The sequence below is a fragment of the Limulus polyphemus genome, unplaced genomic scaffold (assembly GCF_000517525.1).
Source record: "Limulus polyphemus unplaced genomic scaffold, Limulus_polyphemus-2.1.2 Scaffold2611, whole genome shotgun sequence".
Lineage (NCBI taxonomy): Eukaryota > Metazoa > Arthropoda > Merostomata > Xiphosura > Limulidae > Limulus > Limulus polyphemus.
In genome coordinates, this window is record NW_013668221.1 from 84,422 (window position 1) to 105,357 (window position 20,936).

At 33.0% G+C, this 20,936-nt stretch overlaps 1 protein-coding gene across 3 annotated transcripts in view; it reads left to right on the plus strand.

Moving 5' to 3' along the window:
* Positions 1-20,936, plus strand: part of LOC106467426 (leucine-rich repeat-containing protein 40-like) — a 69,625-nt gene that overhangs the window by 14,884 nt on the left and 33,805 nt on the right. For all 3 annotated transcript variants that reach the window (XM_022395608.1, XM_022395609.1, XM_022395610.1), the window contains exons 3-7: positions 1,464-1,537; positions 2,854-2,983; positions 7,439-7,562; positions 11,067-11,209; positions 15,395-15,567. In XM_022395608.1, coding sequence (XP_022251316.1) covers positions 1,464-1,537; positions 2,854-2,983; positions 7,439-7,562; positions 11,067-11,209; positions 15,395-15,567 — 644 coding nt within the window. The remainder of the gene's footprint in view (positions 1-1,463; positions 1,538-2,853; positions 2,984-7,438; positions 7,563-11,066; positions 11,210-15,394; positions 15,568-20,936) is intronic.

Sequence of the window (20,936 nt, forward strand, 5' to 3'; positions counted from 1 at the left end):
ATATCTCACTAGGTTACACCCCACCATAGTGGGTAACACACTATACATGTTTTCCTTTTTTGGTACTATGAGTTTGGAAAGGAGCTCATCTTTGTACTTTTTATACACTAGCCTGTCCTGCATTATATCGATGTGGGATTTTAGTTGTTTATTCTGTGGAAAGGTGAGTAGTATTTATGAAGTTAAACATTTCCCTATTGGAAAATGTATTTCAGATAAATACATTTCCACAGAAACTCCTACCTTTCCTCCCCGGTTGCAGTGTGGTTCTTTTGCATCGCCAAGAATGAGCCTTTACTGAAATGCTAGTGCTCCTGGGGTTTACTGTGCATGGAGGATGTGGCACCCTCATATTGGTGGAGAGGTATAGTCTAATGATGATGACATCATAGGCTGGTAAAATCAACCTTAATATGTGTAGGAGTGGGAGTTTCATTCAAGGCATGTTACATGCACAAAAATCTACTCAGCAATGGCATGAGGTCATAACTGTTTGTCCCGTGGAGAGATAAATATCTGTTCAAAATACATTTTCAGGTAAGGAAAATCTTAACATCATCTGTTAATCATAGTTAACTTGGTAATTGTTGGATCAAAGTTTATTCATTTTGAGTTAATTTTCTTATTTGTAGCCTTCATTTTACTAAGAAAGTAAAAATACTTTGTTTAAAGTTGTTACTCACAACTACTTGTATCTGCAGGTTTGAAATTTGCTTCCTTCTAATATGCTTCCCTTTGGTCTGTGAGGTGGACTTGGTGTGATGAAGTAACAATTTTAATTTATACTCTTAAGTGATAACCCTATGCATTTGGTCTCACCAAACAATAGAGGAACTTGGGAGCAATACTTGTATAATAAGGTTGCTCTTTAGTTTGTTTACACAGCAGTTTTCAGTACCTGAACTATATCTAGTAATACTAAATTTGTTTGTTTTGTATAGAGACATTATACAGTAATTAAAGTTTATATGTTTGGCTAATGCATTTATATTTGGAGTTTTTATTTCTTTCTTTTCTTAAATGCATTTGTGTCCTTAGACCTTAGTCACCCTAGAATCAAATTTATAATGGTGTTATTTCATCACAAGATTCACTTGACTTTTATCCAAATTCAACATAATAGTTTCTTAATAATTAATTTTATGTTTCTTTTAAAACCCATACATTCTTCTTCTCCTATAGAAACACTTAACAATTAATCAAGTTAGACAGCCTATTTCTTGACACGGACTACAGCTGGACAGTAGGCTTTATCTTCCCCAAATTCAAATTTTCTTGTCTTTTCATTACATCAAGTTTAATAATAATTGTTTAAGAATGTCGATTTTAGTGTCTGGGTTATTAGCACTTGTTTGGTCTGTTGATATATCTAGATGTGTTGACTTCTCAAATTACATTAAGTTTTAACATTAGTTGTTAAGCTTTATTTTACTTTGTTGGTTAGTAAAAACTTGCCATTTCAGGTACATGATAATCAGCTGACTTCTCTCCCTGACACTCTGGGTGATTTACTGGCTCTGACCAAATTAAGTTTAGGGTGAGGCTTTTAACATTTTCTTTAACTCTTGTTGAAATAATTTAATATGAAAAATATCCTTCATATAAATTTTTTTCATTGTTATGATTGAATGTATCTAATGTCAACTGTAATATTAAACTCAGTTGCAGTAACCATAGAAATTAACTTGAGCATGTCTTAATTAAAAGAGAAGTCCCTGTAAGTATGGAGAGGAGTTTATTTTGATTATTTTTTTTTCTACTCTGAAACTTTTTTAGATATTAGTTTTAATTTTTAATAAATTGATTTATATATAGCTAAGAATTAACATTGGTCAGGTTTATTGTGATTATACTGGTACATACTCTTCCACAAGTTGTGCGTGTGCGAAGTTAAGGTAGTTAATGTTTAATGAAAGTGAATTGATTAATTATATCCTTTTCTGAACATTATGAAGATTGAACTGTTTTCTGTTGGAAGACAATCAGGGTGAGCTTTTATTTAGATAAATAAAGATATAATAGAATTTCAAAACAAAGATGCTGTACTGAAAATTAAAAAGTAGAAATAAAAAATTGAAGAAAAAACAAGGTTTCATCTGTTTGCTTTTCTGCTTTTTCTTTCCTCATTTTTGACTTAACAGTAAATTTTGATACAATTATCTAACAGTGAACACTAACCATAAGTACAAATTTCAGGACGTGAGTAAACTTGTACTTTGTGTACCATATGGAAACAGGTCTATGATAACATTACTCCTTAGGCAACATATTTTATGGCAACAGGAAATTCGTTACTTATAAGCTTATGGTACATTACTCAGCAGTAATCATCAACACTATGGAAATGGGTAATGTATAACTTTGTGTTTTTTTAAAATAAGTCCTGGATACTTAAATGCAACTATGAGTTTGAGTTTTTTGAGAAAGTAGATATTTTTCTGTATGACAAATAAGGAGTTTTGTTTATGTAAATATATAAAAAAGAAAAAAAGTCTGTTGTAGTAGAAAGTATAGCTTATTCTGCTAATATATTATTGAGAAATATTATTTTTTATTTTTCTTTATGATAGTTCTGTTGCCATTAATTTAGTTTTTATTTTTCTTCAGTTGCTTGAAAAGTTTGTATCTGTGTAGCTTGTGTTTTTGAAGTACAGTATTAAAGAAAATTAACATGTGCTGTGAAAGAAATTATTTTTACAGTTTAGATTGGTCAACTTAGGTCTTAACAAACAAATAAAATTAAAATTAAAAATCTGTTGCTGGTTAACTCAACACGTGGTTTGTGAAATTAGAGTTCATGATACACAGAAGTACTGTAAAAGTGTGTACTCATATTTTGTTCTCTTCTTTCAGGCATAATCATCTTCAAACTTTACCCAAGAACATCTTTTATCTTAAGGAGTTGCATTCTTTGTTTTTACAATACAACCAGATTGAAGTTTTAGAGGAAGATATTGGCCAGCTGACACTTCTGGAGCATCTGGTACATTAGTTTAAAATTATTTTGTTGTTGCATGAGTTCACAACTCACTATGCTACATCGTTTTATCTTAAGGTGAATTTGCATTGTACTATTTGTAGTACTTTGATACTTTGAAGTCTACCCTAGACTAAAACTTAAAATTCAGGTGGATGAATTTTATATACATTATCAAGAAACCATAATAGATTACACTTTTTCTCAAAACTAAAATTACTTGAAATATATGCTCACAGGGTTAAACAAACTACTACGTAATATTTATGAAAAAAAAGAAACTCGTATTAAAATATTTCAGATTCACAAGTAGCATTTGCTCAAGATTTATTAGTTTATTAATGATTCTATAAACTCTAAAGCTTCAGAAGTCACTGCTAGCTAAACTTCAGATTGTAAAGTAAAAACATGATTTTACAAGCTTTAGAAGTCATTGATAGCTACACTTCAGATTGTACAGTAAAACCATGATTCTACAAGCTTTAGAAGTCACTGATAGCTACACTTCCGATTATACAAGTATACACATGATTCTAGAAGCTTTAGAAGTCACTGCAAACTACACATAAACCTGATGCAGGTTCTCTACTTTGCTCCTATTCAATCTATTCTTATGACACTTCCTTTCCTCCTGGGCAAAGAGTGTACCCTGGTATAGAGGAGGTGTCATCTCCCACAGACGTGCCTCTAGACTGTTTCATGGTATAATGTGTTGCACTCCATGGGTTCCCTTTGGGTGCTTCCAGAAGGGTAGGGGGTCATCAAGATAAGATTTTTCACTGGTCCCTCCACTATTTGAACATGTGATTCTAGCTAGATGTGAGTGGTGGTTATGAATCATTTTGGAAACTAACATTTTCTGACACTGAAACTGTATTCCTGATAGATAGTTATTTCTGCTCACACTTCCCACTTTTTATCACTACTTCTGGTGCATCTTATTTTCTTGCTTAATTTTGAAATATCAACTTGAACAATCAGTATAGAGGGAGCCAGTCATGCTAGGAGGCAGTGTTGTATTCCTATTGGTGGAGGGTTGTTGCATGCTCATTTGCATTCAATAATGCAGCAATATCACATGGAAATGGGAGATTAGGTGGGAACCTCAAGGCTAGTGGCAAGCAAAAAAGAATATAGAGGGCAGCACTGAATTGGGAAAACTCTTTGTGGGGGGATGTGAATATCTATCAGAAATACATTTGCATTGTTGGAAAATGTTAACTCCTAAATGCTTTAGAAGTTACAACTAGCAACACTTGCAGTAAAACATGTTTCTGGAAGCTTTAGAAGTCACTACTAGCTAAAATTCAGAATCTATTGAAGATGTGTAGTGCATATATTCAACAAGGAGCAGATAAGACTGGTAGAACATATACTGGTGATGTTCTTCAGCTCAGTTTTCTGATGCAAGTTTCAGTGCATTAATACTTTGGTAGATCTGGTTATAATAATGTTAATGTGGCTGGTTGAGTTGTCTGTCTAGCTGTGTTGATATTCCAACTCTTAACTTCAACAAGTTGGCTGCTGTAAACTTCTTAAATGTGGAGATTCTTACATCATCTGGACCTGGAGCACCACATTTAGATGTTATTCAGGCTATTTATATCTCATCTAAGCTAAAGATGGCTTCCATATCTGAAGTGTTTATAGTTCACATTAGAGATTACTGTAGCTTGAGCAACTCCTGTAATTCCCCACAGTTGCATTGGTTTATTTACCTGCAAATGAGGCCGTGCCTTGGTATTTTTATAGAGTGGGATATAATCATCACCATAAATGAATGACATTGCCAAGTTTTTGGTTCCTGTGCCAGCCATAAAACTTGTGAAAAGCACCAGAATGAGGTGTTTGTGACTGCTCCTTTTGCAGAAGTTCTTGACTTTTCTCTGTTGTGGAGAGATGTTTGAAGGCATGAGCACTACCATCCTTGTGTTTGATATCCTTGTATGGGTTGTGAAAGAAATAATTGGCGAAATAATTGCATTGGATAACCAGTTGTTACTAGTGAGGGGTCTGTTTGTTTGATGTAGAAAACAAAATGTGAATGAAACCAAGCAAAACATGAATTAAACCAAGAAAAACTTTTTTTAAAGCTGTTCTAGGTGTCAGACTGCAATTTCTGGTTAGGTTCTGAATGTCAGTGTCATTTCTTTAACTAAAGATATCTGGCCCTGCTTAACAAAAAACAATAGTTCATAAAATTTACAGTATGTGTGAATTAACAACTTGCTGCTCTTAATGTTGTACATTTTTCTGGAATTTATACTATTAATACAGTAGAGAAAGTGTTAGATGATCTGGAGAATATGTAGAAAGTCAGAAAAATATTCACCTTCTAATAAGAGTAATGGGGAAATGTTTTGAGTGATTCTTATGATGTTGGATTGCCAAGACATTACAACTTGTGATCATGAATACTGTGAAATCTCGGTGAACTGTAGTTGAATCTACAACAATTAGTAAACAGATTGTTACACATTCTAACCATTTGTCTCTAGCGCGTTATGTATTAATGGCTGTAAAAAATTAGTTAAATATACCTCAGAAAAAAACTTGTTTTAGATATATAGACAGGATGAAATTCAAAGTATTACCTATCTGAAAGGTTTTTGGACCCAAAAGAGTAACATGCTGTGTTGCTGACAAAAAAAATCACCAACTAATAATAATAATAATGATCTGTATTGGAGACATGTTTAAAATAGCTACAAATGTTTGAAGAAATTATTAAAAATATCAGCCAAACAGACTCAACAATTTCAGAAATTATCCCAACTCTTCTTCACTATCCGTTGAAGGATAATACAAACCTCTTTCACTAGGAATAGTGAAAGTATCCTTGAAAGAAAGGCTCAAATACAGATTTGTTAGAATACAAAACAATCCAAATTTCACCTTAACTACTTTGTTTGCTCCTCCCTTTAAAGTAGTATTTTCAAAGAGCAACACAACCAAGAAATGGTCAGAGTTGGAAAGAACAAGAATTAACACCAATTTTACAATCATTTGTGGTTGAAGATAGATATAGTGAAATGCAGATGGCTCATCACCACTATCTATTAAAATTTTACAACAGGAGACACAACTCAATCTGGAACTTCTACAGTAAAATATGTGTTGGTACCTGCAGCTTTAATGATATTAGTTAAAAAAGGTCATGACCAATAAATATTTGTCATAGGTGTAACTAATTTCACTTTATCTATACCACTTTTAAAACAAAAGTGTAATTGTAGAGTAAACTGGGCAAAGATACATTTCCAGTACTATCTCAGTTAGCATAAAGATTCACTTCCAGATGGCAATGAACACCTATTTTCTCAGAAGCTGACAATGTCCATGAGGCAAATAGAAATTGGTTATTTCCACAAAACGAAGAGTTGCTACTGTTCAAGTATTAAACAAGGATATCTGAGTGAGAAAATGAAAGTTGCAGTGCGTATTCATTAAATGACAAGTGAAAGATAAAGGTGATATGTTGTTATGATCCAGTATTGTTTTTTGAGAATGTAAAACCAGAGTACTTAGGCTTACTGAATTTTTTTTGAAAACTGATCAGTATTTGTGTATTAATAATAAAACAGTACCTTATGTTCAGAAATTTAAAATGAATATTAAGTTCTTTTAAAAAACTTGGACTGCTGATAATTATATTTAGTGAAAGACTGATTTAGATCATCTCAGAGTAAAAGATTGCTTAGAAAACTAATAGTCACAAACCAATGCATTCCCAGTGACTCAGCAGTAAGTGTGTTGACTTTTATACTAATAAAAAAAACAGCCTATTGTGTAGCTTTGTGCTTAATTACCAACAAACAAACACTTACCAGTACTAAAACTATTTAAATTCATTAAGTTTAATAAATTGTATATTGATCATAAGAAAGAAAAATCATAAGGTTTGTAAAATATCAGAATTAAATGGATTTGTACACTGAAACATAAAACACAAAATATGTTTCAGTCAAGCTTGTTTTGTAATTTTTGTTTTATTTGCTAAAAACGTCAAAGTAATTAATGTAATTACTGTTGTAATTAATTAAATTAGTTAAAGGACCTTGTGTGTCTTAATAATTTTTAACTTCTAATTATAGAGTTTAGGTGATACTATTTGGTTCATAGCAAAATGACTGAATAAGCCAGATACAAACTAAATCCTTTACAAACCTATTAAGAACAATTCAGATTTTTACCATTCATTTCTTTATCACTTTACTAACTAATGCTACAGAAGTTTCCTGTGCTATGAAACTACAGCTACTCGTAGATTAATATTCTAGATCTTTTAATCATAGATTAGATTTTTTATGACGTTTTGAACTATCACTATTCATTTAGGTTGACAACAAAGATTAGTTCTTATTTTTTGAATTGTACTTATCAGCTCCAGTGTTTTCTTAAAATTTCCTGGCTACTTTACATAGTTCTTGTTTCTTGAATTGTCATTTTTGTCCTTCACAGGATCTTTCATATAATCGGTTAAGGAGCATACCATACACATTAGGGTACCTCACTCATTTGTGGAAGTTGAATTTATCAAATAACAAGCTGAAGTTCTTGCCTCCTGAAGTTGGCAACATGTGTGGTAAGTGTTCTGTTGACAGAATAGATGTAATTAATGGATTTAGTATTTGTTTTCGTAGCAATATTCTTTTGGTGTGTAATTGTAAACATATTGTTTGTATTTGTATTGTTGCTTGGTTTCTCATCATATGTTATGACTGATAATAATAAACATTTTCCATCATTAACCTTTTTCTGTGTCAGGCTTTTTTTTGGAAGTAAGTTTAAAACAGTCAGGTTTTTATTTCACTTTTTAATAGATTGTACTTGTATATTAATGAAACAAAAATTATTTTATTATATTTCTGCACAACATATACATAATGATAATTGTTGTATATCTGGATTTATATGTGATGTATATTGAAACTTCAGTAAGGAACAGGAGTGCTTTTCTCTAATGTTCATTTCATAACTTGTGGTTATAAAATGTAAATATTTATTATGAGTAAAATTGATTTTTCTTTATTATCCGTATTCACAATGCTTTTGTGGATAAAATTTGGGGGAGAATTACTAGTTTGTTTAATTAGCTTTTGTCAAGATCTGTTTTCCATGGTTGAAGGCAGTATTAATAGTTTGAAAAGCTGTTTTTGTGATCTCTTTTTTCATTGTTGTGGCAGTGTTACTAGTTTGTTTAGATAGCTGTTTTCAAGATGTGTTTTCCATGATTTAGGGCAGTGTTACTAGTTTGGTTAGAAAATTGTTTTTTTGAGATTTATTTTTCATGGTTGTGACAGTGTTAATAGTTTGTTTAATGAGCTGTTTTTGAAATCTGTTTTCATGGTTGTGACAGTATTACTTGTTTAAGTCAGCTGTTTTTGAGATCTCCTGTTCATGGTCGTAATAGTATTACTAGTTTGTTTTGACCAGCCAGATGGGACAATGTGTAGAAGCAGAAAGGGTCCTTAGTCCATGTTCCTGTATGTATGGTAAGTAAACTGTACCCCAAAATGTACAGTCTGATTATTGCTCTGGCCACACTACACCTCATGTCCCTCTGACTTGTTTTCCACCCATCTGTGACACAGCTAATTTTTGCTTTCCTCCTTTCATACATCCATGCAGGCGAAGAGTATATCCTTCTTGAGAAGAATGCAGTCTTCCATGAGAGTTGCCTCTCTAGAAAACCCCAGTGTTGGGTGTCATGCTCTATGGGTTTTTCCCCTTGTGACATCTTCTTTGAAGGGAGCTCATCTAGGTTTTGTGTTTGCACCAGTACATCAGTGTGGGACTCTAGCTACTGTGTGTAGAGAGGTAAATGGACCATTTTAGAAGTTAACATTTTCCTTATCTGAAAAGACTGATAGATACTTATCTCTTCCTTCCCGCTACTTGTGCACAGTATTCTTGCCTTGTCTATGAATGATGATAATTTCCAGTGCAATTGCTTATGAGGATTTACTGCATTTGGAAGATGTATTGCCTCCTATTGGTGAAGGGCTCTTGCTGCATGATAATTACATCATGTACTAACACAATTCACATCACAACACATGAATCAGATGGGAGGTAGTTCAAGGACCAAATTCTTCAGGCAGTGTTTCTTTTTCATCTCCTGGTATTTCTGTAGATCTGTTCTCAACTTACGAATCCTTTTATCAATGTGTTTGTGATTTCCCTCTACACCAAGCTTGCATCAATCCCAGACTCTTGTTGGTATTCCTTCTGAGTTGTTTGGTTACCTCCTATCAAGTTTATCAGTTCACAGATTCTCTTGCCTCTAGCTGTCAATGCCCCTGGATGAGATCTTGAATATGAGGATTAGATAGCCCCTGACACATTTGTGTCTCATCACTTACACCACATTTCAGTTTCATCTGTCTCCAGGTTTGATCTACCTTCAGGAGGATTAATAATTGTTATTATAATTTTTTTACATCACCATTATTTTGTCTATTTACCTGTATACTGGAGGAGATGGAACCTACTGTGTAGGTGGTATTGCCTTATAGAGAATACTTCTCTCTCAAAACTTGCATCAGGTGATGGTGGTGGTGGGATTACCTGTTAAGTGTCTGGTATAGAGTTGAGGTTTTCCACAAGATTACTTCAACAATATATACTTTACAAACAAAAAAACAGGATAGCATCATGTGTGATCCTGCCCTCACATCTGCTGTCCCTATTCATGGTAACTCAATATAGTCTATCAGCGTAGGATCTTATGTAGATAAGAGAAAATTCCTGTTCAGTCTATACATCTCTCTGGTGTTCTTCTCTTTACAAATTAATTCCTTCCTCCAGTTTACTTCTATGGGAGTGAAGGGAAAACCCTTGCTTCCCCAGTCCCAAGCTGCTGGGTAGGTTGCTATGGAGAGTTCCACTTTGGTAACTGTAATTCAACTGGTATGAGATCAAATGCTTGCATCCTTTGATTGAAAGTAGGGCTGAGATGTTCACCTGGAAGTGTATTACAGACCATCACCTTCTCTAAGAACCATACCATTCCTGGTGGTTTTGACAGTTTGATGGGTCTTGTGTTCTCCTCACAATGCAGGTCTAGGATGATTCATTTCTGCACCTGCTTATTTTGGTATTTCTTGCATACTGTATGGCCTGACTTATTGCCCTAGCTACAAAACACATGCCTGAGTTATATAGGCCAGTTTAGCAGTTATTAATTCTCCCCAATTTAAGTCATACCTTGCAGATTGTTGATGTTCTGTTTTTATTTATTTTTTTACAATACCCACTTACAAAATACTTCTGTTGGATGAAGAATATTCACTGCTTGATTTGGATGAATGATGCTCCACTAGATCCTTCCTGAGTTTCCCTTCCTCTTTCTATATTCTCAGAAAGGAGTCCATCCTTTTAATCTTTTTTTTTTTATCTATACTGGCCCATCCACCATCTTCTGAATGTGGAATTCTTGCTCTCAGTTTTGTGGAGAGATGAGTAGCATATCTGGAGTTAAAATTTTCCTTACCTAAAAATGTTTTTAATATAGATACTCATCCTCCATAGAACCACCCACCTTTCATTCCCACTTCTTATTTGTATCATGGCCTTGTTAAGAATGAGCCTTTGGTATACTCACTTTGCTCAAGAAGAGTAGTATGCATGGAGGATGTGTCACTTTTGTATTGGTGAAGGACTATAGTCTAATTCTCATTGGATCATAGCCAGACATAGTACATGTTATTATGAGTAGTGGTAGGAATTTCATTCAAAGTCTTGGCACATGTGCAAAAACGTTTTAGGTAGTTCTGTAGAGAGGTGAGTATCCATCTGAAATACATTTTAGGTAAGGAAAATGTTAACTTTCCTTTGGTTACCAAATAGTTGATATCTAATATGCTAATTATTGAAATTAGCTATGAAATTAATGTAGTGAAAAATGTTTTCAAATTTTACAGATACAGTTTGAAAGATGATACTGTGTATACTGGATGTTTCACAAAATTCTCATTGTATTATTTATATACAATTAGTTTTATTATTATTATATTCAAAGTATTATTTTTCTATGGTTAAGTGTAGGGAAGCTATTTTTTATGTTAAAAATGTTTTTGATTTCTAGCCCTACGATGTCTGGATATCACTCATAATGCTCTCACTAAATTACCTGATGAAATTGGTAGTTTATCTAAATTGGAACAGCTGTTTGTGCGTCACAATCAGTTGGTGTGTCTTCCTTTCCTCAAGAGTTGTACTTCTCTAAAGGTTTGTTTAAACTCAGAAATTTATTGTTTTCATTATAGACTTGCAGTAAAGATAAATTTTTTTAGTTGATTAATATACCATTCCATTCAGTCTCTCTTTCAAATATCAAATGAAATGAGCTAGCTAAGAAAATGAGGGAGATCAAATATCAGCATTGATCAAATTTTTTTTGAGAATAACTTGTTTTTCTGATGGAAGTGTAAATAAAATAATTTTGTACATTCTCTAGAGAATAATATGATAGCATAAAAATGTCTGTTCTTTGGCTTTATCATCATAAAAGTTTTGGAAAAAAACACACCACCTTGCAGTCTGTTTTATTTCAGCCCACACATTTCTAGATTTCATTCACTTATTTACAATCATCTTGGTTATTTTAAAACAATGTTTTGTTTTTTGATTTGATTTTTAAATTATATGTAGGGTTTGTATGGGTTTTGGAAAGCCTTAGAAAATTGTACAAGCAATTTCCTGGGACTAGAAAGTTTTGGAAAAATTAGAATTTACCCCAGGGATTTGGAAAAGTCATGGAAAATGAAAATTTACTCCTGCCATTAATATAAAATATTGTTTTTCCATAATTTCTTTATTTGATGATTACATTGTATAATATCCGAAGGTGACAACCTTCCGAGCGAACCCTTCATGTTTTCCCTTAGTGATGAGCATGTACTGCGCATGCATGAATAACAACTTGAACAACTTCAGCAGTATAAGGTTGAATGAGGCCATGAATGCCTGAGCCTTGCCATTCAAGCAATCATGTAATCACAATTCATCCATTTTTTTGTCATTTTTTTATGTTCTGTGGTATTGACTTGAATGTGTAGTTGCATAAAACATGCTGGGCAAATGTTTATTTAATGATGCATGGTTTCTGAAGGGTTAGTACAAAAAATAGCTTGTTATGCATGCACATCACCAAGATGGTGGTTGCAGTGTGTGCCATAAAAAGTTTGATATTGGTAATATGGGTGAGCCCACAGTGATAAGCTGTGTGACAAAAAACATGAGTCTAATGTGCATAAATTGCACTCATCAGCAGCAGTTTTCCGACCATACGCAATCTGAATCTAGGCCGACACCAGACAGAACATCAACGGTTAGGCCTACTTTTACGACAAATCAAACAATTATGTTAAATTTAATAAAGCTGCATTATTTTGCAGTTAGCCTTGGGTTGATTCACTTCTTTTCCAGCAGATGTTGCCACCTCATTATGTAATTTATTAATTATAATGCAGACTGGATTCATATGTTTCAAAAGATGTGTGGAAAGCTGAGGATTTGTGAGTCCTGAAGACCGTTGTTAGTCGACACAGTTACAAAAGCTGTGAAACATAAATGAACAATTTAAAAATATGTTCTCAGATAGGAAAATTGCATCCAAGTTCTATTGTAGAGAGTGTAAATGTGCATATGTGGCTTGTTTTGAATTGGCCCCATATATTAAATCAAATTTGTATCAAAAGCTTGGACAAGATACAGAGTTTGTGCTTTTGTATGATAAATCCTTAAATGGTAAAAACCAAAAGGACCAACTTGATGTGTACCTTTGGTACTTTGACTTGGAAAAAAATCTTGTGATGACTAGATTTCATGATTCTGCATTTCATGGCCAAACAAGAGCTAATAATCTCTTAAGCCATTTTGTACAGCTGGCAAAAAGAGCTTAATTTTAGTCATTTTTTGCAAATAGGGATGGATGATCCAAATGTTAACTGGTCATTCCATGAAAAATAATAATCCAAGTTAACCCTACCTTAAAAGGTAAGGGGTCAAAGGGCATGTCATCATGTTTGCAGACTTACATTAAAAATTTTATTGAACTATTATTTTATGAATGTATGTATAACCAATTGAAAGCTCATAATGTCCCCCATGTGATTTTCTCAGCATCTGCAAAGTGTTTACATCTGAAAGCCTTATTTTTCATGGTAGAATTGAAGTGGAAAGGTAGGAGATCAAAATATCATATTTTTTTACACCTAAGTACTGCTTAATTACGTCACCAAACATAATTTTTAGGGCATTTGAAAGACGCTGGTATTCAAAAGACAACATGTTTTATTATTATCTGGAGGTTATAGAAATTTTGATAATTTTCTTGTGCATAAAAGTATTTTCAATCTTAAAATCAAAATTACTTCGCATGTTGGATAGTAACATTCAAAATGAAAAAATGCATGAGCAAGTCATTAATTAAGAAATCTTAAAACTTAATAAAAAAAACCCTGATATATTGTGTAGAATAACCTTGTAGAGTTTACTGATAATCTGCAAAACTTTGTGAAGATATGTGTACATCTTAAAGAATTACAGTATAACTGCTTTATGGTTACTTTGGGGATATGGGCTGGGTGGAATCCACCAACCTGTAGTAAAAGGGTTAAAAACTACAACATCAGACCAATCTTTAATCAACATTGGGTTTTGTGTACTGCCTTTTCAAAGATTGTGCATCCAATCGGGAAGACTAAGAAAATTACTGGATCTTGTACATCTGCACTGAAATTTTGTACCTCTGTTGTACACAAGGAAAAGGAAATTATATCATATTTCCAAACACCCGTCAAATAGTTGCAGCCAAATCAAACTCTTACACAGTACCAAAAAGTCAAGAATTTAATACTGTGAAACCTGCAACAAATGATATCCTTATCATAGCAAAGTTATCATTTTATGTTTCTATGTCTGATAAACTCTCCATTTTTGATGAAATATCAGATTGACCACCATGTACTGCCTTTTGTCAGCTGTGGTCTTTAGTCTATGATCAGAAATCTTCTGAGAAGGGATGTAAAACACAGTGTGCTCTCCAGAGCAGATGCTGCATTTATATTGTTGAAAACTGACTTAAGCAATAGAGAAAATATCAAGCTGGTCATTATCAGTTTTTATGTAACAGAAAATATAAAAGTATTGATTGCCACAGAGATGAGCTTGCATTTCGCAGTGAGTGTCTGTCTATTTTGATCTGTTTAATTGAGAAATTGCTAGTGAATTGTCCATTGAAATACTCATTTACTTGTAATGTCACCTGTTTTTCTTCTCAAAAAATGGCCTTAGATGCAATGGATAGTAAGGCTCATTTTCAGATTGTACTATATTGTCCATTTGAAATGTCTCAAAGCAGAAAAATGTAATCTCTTAATCAGACTGTATTATTTGTTTTTATCTCCGGTTGTGGAGCCAGGTTCCAGCATCTTCAAGGATTTTTACTTCAAAACCAATAGGCTTGATTGCTTTTTGTTCAAACAAATGGGCCAAGCTAAAGATTATGAGTTCTTATGTTGTCAAGCTCATTTTGATACTTTTTCTTGGCCAAGCAACTGTTGAAAGGGGCTTTTCTGTGAATGAATGGTTATTGCTTTAAAACATGAAGGATGTCTCCTTTGTTGGTCAGTGGTTAATCTATGATTATGTGCAGTCAGTTGGAGGTAGTCTGGAAGTTTCTTTGTTAAAGGAACTGCTCACTGCTCCTCAAAGTGGTAGATAGAAATATAACCAATACTTTGATCAACAGAGGGAGATGGCTGAACTGAATGAAAAGACACAGAAAAGGAAACATATCCTTGAGGATATTGCAAAAGTTAAAGCTAAGTGTCAAAGATTTGAAAAAGGTATAGCATTCTTAATTGAGGGTGCTGATGATCTTGCTGACAAGGCAGTATGATAGATTTGACAAAATCAAATAGTTTCAGGTAATTGGCAAAAGAAAAATCTTTAGAATTAATGATTTTGCGTGGAAAAATTGCAAAGATGATGGAAAAGTCAAAGAATTGTTAATCTATGTCCTATCATTGTGCAATCATACATGTATATATTTTCACATAATATATACAGAATAAACAGTTAATGTGGATTATGTAAGTTATTTCATGCTATATTTGGTCTGGAAAATCAGTTTTTAGAAAAGTCTTGGAAATCTGAATCACCTAGGTGTATGAACCCTGCATATGAATTAAATTCTTAAATGAGCTTTCCAATTATTTTAACTGTTTAGAAACTTAACTAGTATCTATTCTTAAAAAGGTAAGTCACTGAGAATCTGAGCTTAAGACTTATCTAGGCAGCAAATTCTCTGGAAACTTTACAAAAGCAAAATAAAGTATTTATCTGTGCATTTGAAAATACATATTATTTATAGTTAAATTGTAATTCCCAAATGTTTATTTCTTACAGGAACTACAAGCAGGAAACAACAGAATTACTGAAGTGCCACAAGAATTGCTGGAAACAATAAAAAGTGTAAAGATTTTGGATCTTCGAGACAACAAAATTTCTACCCTGCCCGAAGAAATAACAATTTTGCAAGAGCTTGAGCGTTTGGACCTCAGTAATAACTCTCTTTCTAGGTAGGTTTAATTTCTCAGGTGCAATAAGTAAATTGAGCTAGCATTACAGTTTATTCTAATTTTAATTTTGTTTCTGACACTAAAATATCAATTATAAGATGTTAGCACCTGCTTGTAAAATGCCTTCAAAACTTGATTGATGACTGGAGGGATATGTGACCACTCTCTCCAAAGTGAAATATTCAATCAGTGGGAATATTATTCAATATAGATCCAAAGTATTCTCCATGAAAAGCTCGCATAGCAGAGCAATCATACTTCTGGGTGTTGCACTTATTTTGAAGGCTTTGATACAAATTTATTTTGGTCATTACTTTGTGTGAGTTCAAGTTTCTTTCATGGAGGCATTTTGTTCTGTTTTTCCTAGTTGCAGCCTGTTGTAAGTCAGATGTGTGCTATTGATATAAATTACAGCTTCTCTCTTCAAGTTTGTAAGTTCTTGTTTACTTGTGAATCATAATAATAAGGTTTGCTTTAGGACACTAGATCATGGTATTAGTCATTTTGGATGTTGATTTTCTTACATCAGTGGATTAACAAGTAGCTAGACCATGATTTTGTGGAACAGACTCAATGCTGCCAATGGCTTGGATCTTTTTGTCATTTCCAGGTCTATGTTTTTGCCTGTTTTTCTCCTGCTGGACAATCAAGGTTCACCATTTAGTGCATGATCTTGGTTGCTCCCACTGAAACCCATCTGGGAACAATTTTTTAATATACCATTGGTTTTAGGCAATGCATTAACCACTCATTATTCACAATGCTTGTTTCTAACCCAGTCTGCCCTAACAAAGAAAGTGAGTTAGAGTGGGCCAATAACATATTAAAATAAGGCTTAGCAAAATTTAGAATGAACTGGTTGTACCAGGCACACATACCCAAGAATGTGCTTAATTCTTTTGATGTTGGGAAGTCTGTAACAGCTTTCACTTTGTCATAATTTGTGTGAATTCCCTCAGAATAGTGTTTAAATACTAAATATGATACTTCTGGTTGGCAAAATTTGGTTTTAGAAACATTTACAGTAAGATTAGCTGCATATAACATGTAGAAAACAAATTCAAGGTCTTTCAAGTGTTGTTCAGATGTGGGTGAAAACACTATAATATATCAATATAAGCCTTGGAACATTCAGTTGCTCCTGCTAAAACCTTATCCATAAGTCTTTGGAAGGTGGCAGGTGCATTTTTAAAACCAAAAGACATCACTTTAAATTGATAAAGTCTGTTATCAGTTATGAAGGCAATTTTATGTCGATCGTCCATCTTAACAGGTATTTGCCAATATCCACTTATAAGTCTAATGTACTGATACAGGTTGCCCCTGACAAAGCATTCAAAATATCACTTATGTGAGGCAATAGGTAGTAGTCGTATTATGAGACTTGATATATCTTCCTGTAGTCAACACAGAACCTATAATCATTAGTCTTCGTCTTTATAATAACTGCTAGAGAAGCCTAAGAAGAAGTGGAGGGTTCAATTAATTCATCATTAAGCATTTCATCTACTAGATCATGTAGCACTTGTAATTTAGTGGTAGAATGAGGATAAGGTTTACTAAACAATGGCTTTCCTGTCATGGTGACAATACTATGTTCAGACAAATTTGCAAGGTCAGGTTTATTGTTAAAACTCTCAGCATATTTCAACACAAGTTGGTTTAATTGTTCAGTCTTTATTCTTTAAATGTGAACATTATACTTCTTCAGTCAATATCTTTTCAATCTCAGAGTCATGCCTAATGGATAGCACAATTAATTAAAGAACATTTATGAAGAAGTTAAGGATTGCTTCATTTTCAATTAAGATGCAGCCAAATCTTTGATGACAACAAAACATTGATCCACAGTGCTATTTATTACTAATAGTTTCACTTCAAAATATCCTAATGGTTGACAGTTTGTTATTCTATCTGCAAGACACATACTCCAAGGTTTTAGTTGAAGTGTTGGATGATTTCAGTCTATCTGCAAGACACATGTTACCTTTACTCCAAGGTTTTAGTTGAAGTGTTGGATGATTTCATTCTATCTGCAAGACACATGTTACCTTTACTCCAAGGTTTTAGTTGAAGTGTTGGATGATTTCATTCTATCTGCAAGACGCATGTTACCTTTACTCCAAGGTTTTAGTCGAAGTGTTGGATGATTTCACTTGGTTTGTTGTCACACATTTTTTATTGATTACTGAATAATCCAACCTAGTATCTAACGACTTACTACATTCACACCTTTAATTTTTAGGGTTAGGTGTGGCTGATCCATTTTAGTTGTTGTTAAATAGTTAATGGAGGGTTTTACTTTCATAGGACTCAAAAACCTCTTTCTTTGATACTTACTCTCGTTTCCTGACTGCTCTCCTTCATTTCTTTGTTCCCTGTTTACATATTTTCTTTTCTTAGAACAATGCATAGAGAAGTGTCCTATTTGATACAAGTGTAGCATCACACAGGTCTATTATGGCATTCAGTTTTAGCCACTTCACTATTAAAAGTTTCTTGTTTATCGTTCCAGTGATAATTGTATAGTTTTGAAAATTTTAGCACATCAGCATTAGATATAACAAAATGGCATTCCAAGTATTGTCGTAAAGAAACGTGCAATTGTGATATTATACACTTCACAATTTCTCTTTCTGTAGCTTAAGGGTTCCATAACTTAAGTTTTTCACAGTTTTCCAAATAAACATCTCAACTGACTCCTCTTCATTAGTGTGGTACTTTTTACCAGAGTTCCATATCTAATTCGATATTATCTAACACTGCTTGGTACAAATTAGTTGGTGTTTCTTTAAATCCTTCCCAATGTTCGAAAGCCATGTCTGATCTGAAAGCCTTCCATCATTATAGTGTCCCTTCCCTCAAAAATGAAGCTGCAGTTTCCACCCATTTATTCTCATGTACTTGATACCTATTAAAATGTGTTTCTAAACTTTTAACAACTCCAAGACAATAAAATCTGACTTACCATCAAACTTCTCAACAGGCAGGGGTGGTGGATTGACTGCAGTGATATAAATCAATGAATTTTCCACAGGATTGAGATTGAGGGGAAGGAGACTTAGGTTCTCTCACTAGTAGATCAGTTATTATGCATTTTAGCAACATTTCCACTTGTTCTGTCAATATTGACACAGACTGCTTCAAGCTAGCCTCATCAGACTTGTTAACTCCCTTAGTAACACAGTTATTTTCAAACACAAGTTAACTTATATTTAACTGAACTTTCTGAATTATATTTCTGAATTAATCACTCAATACCAAATTGAGAAACAAAGAATCCAAAGTCACAATTCAACCTTTATGAAAAAAGATCTGTGCAATTATAGTAGAATCATCTGGTAATAGTCCATTCTTGAGGTGGACCTACACTGGCCAATAGGGTATAAAGATACTCTCTAATTATCAAGAAGCCTTACAGGTACAATACCTTATGCCTATCAGCCTTACTTATAATTGATAACTAAGCATCTTCATATTGTTACTAACCTATAGCAACAGAAAGTGGCAAAATGTCCTATCTGTTTGATGATCAGACCAGTATGTGTGTGTGTGTATCACTATATGGTACGTCTTGTAGATCTAAGTTGTATTAGCCATTAGTCTAATATTCCTTAGTTTCATCCATTCTACTGTTACACACACCTAGGGTCCAAGAGGTTAACACAGGAACTGATCTTACCAGTAGATTAGTCTATTGCCTGAACATATACTAAAACTAAACTAAGATGACTCTAACACTAGTGATAAGCCTATACTCATACTTACCATTCAGCTCACAGTAACTCTAATTGTAATTAAAACTAAACATAGTGACAATGTATTAAGCCTATAAATGAACACATGGTAACACGATTAACACTCTCTACTTGGGCTCGGTCCAATTGACTGACTGTGTGACCATCTTGTACTCGCTTCAAGTTGTTATAGTTTTGATACTACTAACTTTTAATATAGTATGTATATCTTCACAAAATTTGGCAGACTTTCAGTAAACATTACAACTCTTTCACATACAGTAAATCAGATTTTTTAATATAGTATTTTTTTAATAAACTAAAAGATTTGTCCATGAATATATCAGGTTTGTTTTACTTGTCCGAGTGCAAATTAATTTTCATTTTAAGATTAAAAATACTTTTCTTCATCTTAAATATCTCAAATTTTATTTGCATAATCTCTAAAACTTCCTAAATAAATTTTAAACGTTTGTTTTCAGTATTAAACATTATACTTTATCTGTTATTTTCCCCTACCCTAACTCTATACAATGTTGGTCAAATTGACTGACCTCATAATCACCAAAATCTAAATTGAAATAAATCTAAATTACCCTTTTTTTTTTCTAGAATGACTTCAAGTTGTAACATGAACTACATTTGTTTATCCTAAGTAGCTTTAAACTCATAACACTATACATTTATTTATACTTAAATTTTATTATTTTATTGCCATTGAAACCATGTATAACTATTATTCATGCAATTATAAGTTGTAAATTACTTGGGGAATATGTGGCTCATGTCATACTATTGAATTACATTACCCATGAGCTACCCTGAGCTGCTTGTGTGCATGCCTTATGAACATTTTTTATTATATTATTATTATTTATTTTACTTAATCTAACCTTAACTGACCTAAAGAGGTTCCTATTTTCACATCTTAGTTATTTCTAGAATAATAAATAAAGAATATAAATGAAAAACAAGAAATAAAGTACTTATCTGGACCTTCTTTTTTTTTTGCTCTCAATGTCGATGACACTTAACCCTACATTTTTTATACTAATGGTAGTAGTGCACTAAATAGTTTTTTTTAATTAAGTAATGCACTAAAAGACAAAGAACAATAACATGCAAAAAGCAGACAATGTCTAATAATTATCAGAATTTTTCTGGCTTTCTAATTGTGCAAAAAGAGTCATTACAAATTCATCCAAACTAGTCGATATATGCTTACTGTGGGAACAAAGCTTGTACTAACAGATAAATTGACAATTCTATGTTCAGAAAACAATGTAATATAATGTGTCATTTGATAGATGAAATCCTTGTCTTTCTACTGGTTATAAATAATGTAGTATTAAATGTAAGAGAGAATTATTAACAAATCTTGAAAGAGAGGTTGTGATGGTTGGGTGTGGTAAGAGGGTTCTGATTTTCTATTTGATGGCTCTGTAACTAAACAAAATTGAAGGCTATAAAAATTATGCTTTGTCTGAGTGATGACAATTTTATAGTGAGTAATTTACATTAAATTTTGTACTTATTGGAGGGGTGGTGAATAAATTAGAGAAGAGGGGATGTCACATTTCTCACACTTGGGGGAATTCAAGATTGTTTATAAAATTAAGGACTTAAAAGTTA